The sequence below is a fragment of the Octopus bimaculoides genome, chromosome 2 (assembly GCF_001194135.2).
Source record: "Octopus bimaculoides isolate UCB-OBI-ISO-001 chromosome 2, ASM119413v2, whole genome shotgun sequence".
Lineage (NCBI taxonomy): Eukaryota > Metazoa > Mollusca > Cephalopoda > Octopoda > Octopodidae > Octopus > Octopus bimaculoides.
In genome coordinates, this window is record NC_068982.1 from 184,161,139 (window position 1) to 184,166,297 (window position 5,159).

At 41.4% G+C, this 5,159-nt stretch overlaps 1 protein-coding gene across 1 annotated transcript in view; it reads left to right on the plus strand.

Annotated features, from left to right (window-relative positions):
* The window catches only part of LOC106883871 (integrator complex subunit 5), a 46,233-nt gene that overhangs the window by 29,479 nt on the left and 11,595 nt on the right, over nucleotides 1–5,159 (plus strand). Inside the window, exons 17-18 of the mRNA XM_014935010.2 lie at nucleotides 223–423; nucleotides 2,829–3,073. Of these exons, the coding sequence (XP_014790496.2) occupies nucleotides 223–423; nucleotides 2,829–3,073 (446 nt within the window). The remainder of the gene's footprint in view (nucleotides 1–222; nucleotides 424–2,828; nucleotides 3,074–5,159) is intronic.

The following is a 5,159-nucleotide window of genomic DNA, read 5'->3' on the forward strand; positions in this document are numbered from 1 at the left end:
GTATATATACACATACATATATACACACACCTTCCTTTCCTCACCTTACTCTTTATCTATTCCTTCCACATCTTATCCTCTCTCTTATTTTCTCTTCTTCATCCCCCCCTCTAATCTATCCCCTCTTTTGCCCCTACCTCCTATTTGTCCTTTTCTCCCACCCACCCTACCACCACCACCACCACAGTAATAACTGCCATTTTTTTTTTGTCTACGTTTCAGGAAAATGCAGCATTATTTGGCTCCAAACTGGAACCATCACTTGACTGGAAGCAGGATTATAACAATGGTGTTGCACTGTTGGAAGAAAACCAGAAGATGGGTATGTCCCTGCCACTGCCCCGGTCCTATTCACGGGTATCCCATGCTGGAATTATTGGTTATGGATTAAAACCAAAACCTTTTCAGCCGCCATTATCAGAGGTAAACCATTTATTTTTGTCAAGTCAGAATTAGTATGCATTTTTTATCTTTTTTACTTGTTTCAGTCTTTAGACTGTGGCCATGCGGGGACACCACCTTTGAAGAATTTTTAGTTGAATGAATTGACTCCAGGACATGTTTTTGAAACCTGGCACTTGTTCTATTGGTCCCTTTTGCTGAACTGCTAAGTTACAGGGATGTAAGCACACCGACACTGGTTGCCAAGCAGTGTTGGGGGACTAAGACAAACACACAGACACACACACACGCACACATGTACACACAAATTTATCTTTTAATCTCCTACTTGTTACAGTCACTTGACTGCAGCCATGCTGGGTCACCACTCTGAAGGGTTTTAATCAAACAAATCGACCCCAGGACTTATCTTATTTTTTAAACCTAGCACTTATTCTACCGGGTCCTTTTGCCGAACTGCTAAGTTACAGGTCATAAACACACCAGCACCAAGCAGTGGTGAGGACACTCACACACACATATATATATATATATATATATATATATATATATATATATATGCACCTGTATATGTGTGTGTGTGTGTATATGATGGGCTTCTTTCAGTTTCCATCTACCAAATCCACTCATAAGGCCAAAGTTGGCCTGAGGTTATAATAGAAGACACTTGCCCAAAGTGCCATGCAGTGGGACTGAACTCTGAACTATGTGGTTGGGAAGCAAACTTCTAACCACGCAGCTATTCCTGCACCACATAATTAATGTTCTTGTTTAATTAATTAGAATTAAAGCTGTAGTATAGAGAAAGAATCATTATTTTAATTACTTGTGGCAAAGAAAGATAAAGGAGATGACTGAGATTTAATTTTGTTAAGATGTGAATGTAGACATACAGTGTGGATTTAGTGTACCAATATTTAGCAGATCCCAGGTGATTGAGAGATGCATATAAAGAAAGCTACGGGTTCAACCACTGTAGCCGCCTGCTGACAATTTTTTGAAGGTGCATGGATCAGTGGTTTGAGCATTGGGGTCACAATCATGTGGTAGTGAGTTTGATTCTTGGACTGGTTTGTGTGTTATGTTCTTGAGCAAGACACTTTATTTCATGTTGCTCCAGTTCACTCAGCTGTAGAAATGAGCTGCGACATCACTGGTGCCAAACTGTATCGGCCTTTGCCTTTCCCTTGGATAACATCAGTGGTGTGGAGAGGGGAGGCTGGTATGCATGGGCGACTGCTGGTCTTCCATAAACAACCTTACCCGGACTTGTGCCTCAGAGGTTAACTTTCTCGATGCAATCTCATAATCATTCATGACCAAAGGGAGTCTTTACCCTTTAATTACTTGTGGCAAAGAAAGGTAAAAGAGATGATTGAGATTTGACTTTGTTAAGAAGTAGCTTGCTTACCAACCACATGGTTCTGGGTTCAGTCCCACTGCGTGGCACCTTGGGTATGTGTCTTCTACTATAGCCTCAGGCTGACCAAAACCTTGTGAGTGGATTTGGTAGACGGAAACTGATAGAAGCCTGTTGTATATATGTATGTGTATGTGTGTCTGTGTTTGTCCCCCTAACATCGCTTGACAACCGATGCTTGTGTGTTTATGTCCCCGTAACTTAACAGTTCGGCAAAAGAGACCGATAGAATAAGTACTAAAGAATGAGTCCTGGGGTTGATTAGCTCGACTAAAGGGTGGTGCTCCAGTATGGTCACAGTCAAATGACTGAAACAAGTAAAAGTGTAAAAAGCGTATGTAATTGCAGACATGCAGTGTGGATTGAGACGCTGGTCTTTGGTATGGGAGATAACTCTGAACCTCTTTCTGTCTTACCCTTTCTCCTCAATGAAATAGTCTGGACCAATATTTACCAGATCCTAGTTGATTGAGAGAGATATATAAAGATGCTGAGTGAACAAACACTATTAACTGATGTGACAACATTAAACTGTTGTTGTTGTATACTGTTTGTAGTTCTTAGTTCTAGGACCATCATACGTGGTACATCAGCAGAAAAGATTTTGATAGTTTAGTCAGTCTAGCTATAAACAGGTGCTACAAAGTAGTGCTGGCCTCTAAGCTGCCAATTGTTGAATAATAACCACTGTCTTAGCTTGGTCAATGAATGTCTCAAATCACTAATACCAGCATCACTACATTACTATTATGATGGTCACCACCACTTCACTATCAACCAATACCACCATGTCACTGCAATGCCATCAGTTCACTAACCCAAATCCTACCACTTCACTACTACTACTATTACTACTACTACTATTACAACTACTACTACCACCACCACCACCACCACCACCACCACCACCACTACTACTACCACCACCACCACCACTACTACTACCACCACCACCACCACCACTATTGCTACTACATACTAATCAACTCTCTCCTGTTTGCCACAGGAACAGATCTCCCGTAATCGACAGAGTTTACTTGACGTGCTGTGGACGTGCAGCTACAGACGTCTTCCACCTACCACAGACAATCGTCAGAAACCGAACACAATGCCGTTAACTGGTGTCGACCGAATCTCTTCCAGCTTGTCACGACAGATCGCTGCCACCCTTGTTGCGCAGCTCACACCAGACATGTTGTACAATGGACCAGCATGGCCTGACGAGGAGTTCATTAAGGTCACAGTTGAAAGGTTAGTACCTTTTTTTTTTTTAGATGTTATATCATTTTACTGCCAGAACCTACCAGTTTACTGCTTACCCACAGGTTCACAACAAGGCTTCCTGAATGTTGATCTAAGTTCCTTTCAGTCTTTCACTTTTTCTTTCTGTGTGTGTGTGTGTGTGTGATATCATCATCGTCATTTAATGTCTATTTTCCATGCTGGCATGGGTTGGACAGTTCAACAGGAACTGGTGACCCAGAGGACTGCACCAATTTCGAATGTCTGCTTTGGTATAGTTTCTATGGCTAGATGCCCTTCCTAACACCAACCACTTTACAGAGTGTATTAGGTTTTGTCTTTGTTTTTTTTTTTTTACATGGTATTGGCACTAGAGAGGTCACTAAGTAACTTGCATTACAAGACCCTCCTGAGGCCATACTAACTTTGAACAAAAGGCTGAACCCATAAAGAGGTCACAGATGGCCAATGCATACACACTCACAAACACTCAAACACACATACAGGCAGGCATGCGTGTGTACACACACAATCACATACACATACACATATGCATGCACATACTCTTCAACTACTCTTACCCTTCCCTTCCCTTGTAAGCAAACACATATACATACACACATACAAGCATACATACATATAGGCATAAGACTATTTCTCAGACAGACTTAAGGCAGACCTTGAAGAAGGACAGAGCATGTCATTGATGAGGTCGCGAATAGAGTTGAAAGGACTTTGACTAACAAACAACAACCAGTTGATTGTTTAAGTAACACATTAAACAGTCAATTAGTTAGTTGGTCAGCTCCCTGACACCTGGCCATACTCAAGAAGACCCATTCCCTGCAGCAGAAGTGTTAAGACTGATCCTTCTGGTGGTGCCACATAAAAGTGCCCATGCAGCAACATATAAAAGCATCTGTGTGGGAACATGTGAAAGCACTCGTGTGGCAACACATGAAAGTGCCTGTGTGGCATCACATGAAAGCATACGTGTGGTGTCACGTAAAAGTGTCCATGCAGTACTGCGTAAAAGCACCCAACACACTCTGTAAAGTGGTTGGCATTATGAAGGGCATCCAGCTGTAGAAACCATGCCAAATCAGACTGGATTCTAGTGTAGTACCCCCGGCTTGCCAACTCTGGTCACACTGTTCAACCCATGCCAGCATGGACAACAGACATTGATGACGATGATGATGATAATTGTCCAATTGACTTTCGATAAAGAAGTGATATTGAATCAGTGCATGTGTTATTATTATTGGTGCAATGACCCTCCCAAAACAAGATTTGTTTCAACACACACCGCATGAATTCATATCAGAATTCTTGCAAAGCAAATACAAAAATGAAGCTGTCATTTATTATTCACATTATCAGTCAGTATTTCCACCAACCCACAACGAACACAGTTTCAATAGTTATATTAATAGACAAAGATTACTTTCCATTATAGCTGTCAGCTGACAGACTGATAACACAGGAGGCTTACAAATAAATTGATACAGATATATCTGTGCTATTGTCCTGCTTCCGAGCAACTCGACAACCTACTCCTCACCCCTACTCATACCTACACTCAGACATGACTCACACACAGACACACAAATGTACAAATGTTTTGGTTATGGACATACTCACGCACAATATGTCTATAGGTATGTTCACACACACACACGCATACACTTATACCTGCATATATTCTCACATATACATATTATACCTAGACATATTAACACATACATACATTTGGATATACACACACACATGCTTATGGACATTCTCTCTCTCTGTGTCTCTCTCTCACACACACATGTACTCACAAAGATACATATTGAAACCCACACATATCTACAGGTACACTCACAAATATACACTCATATCTTTAGATATAAACACACACACACACACACACACACACTCCCAATATTGGTTTCAAATTTTGGCATAAGGCCAGCAATTTCGGGGGGAGGGGATAAGTCGATTGCATCGACTCCAGTGCTCAACTGGTTCTTATTTTACCAACCCCAAAAGGATGAAAGGCAAAGTTGACCTCGGCGGAATTTGAACTCAGAACGTAAAGACAGACTAA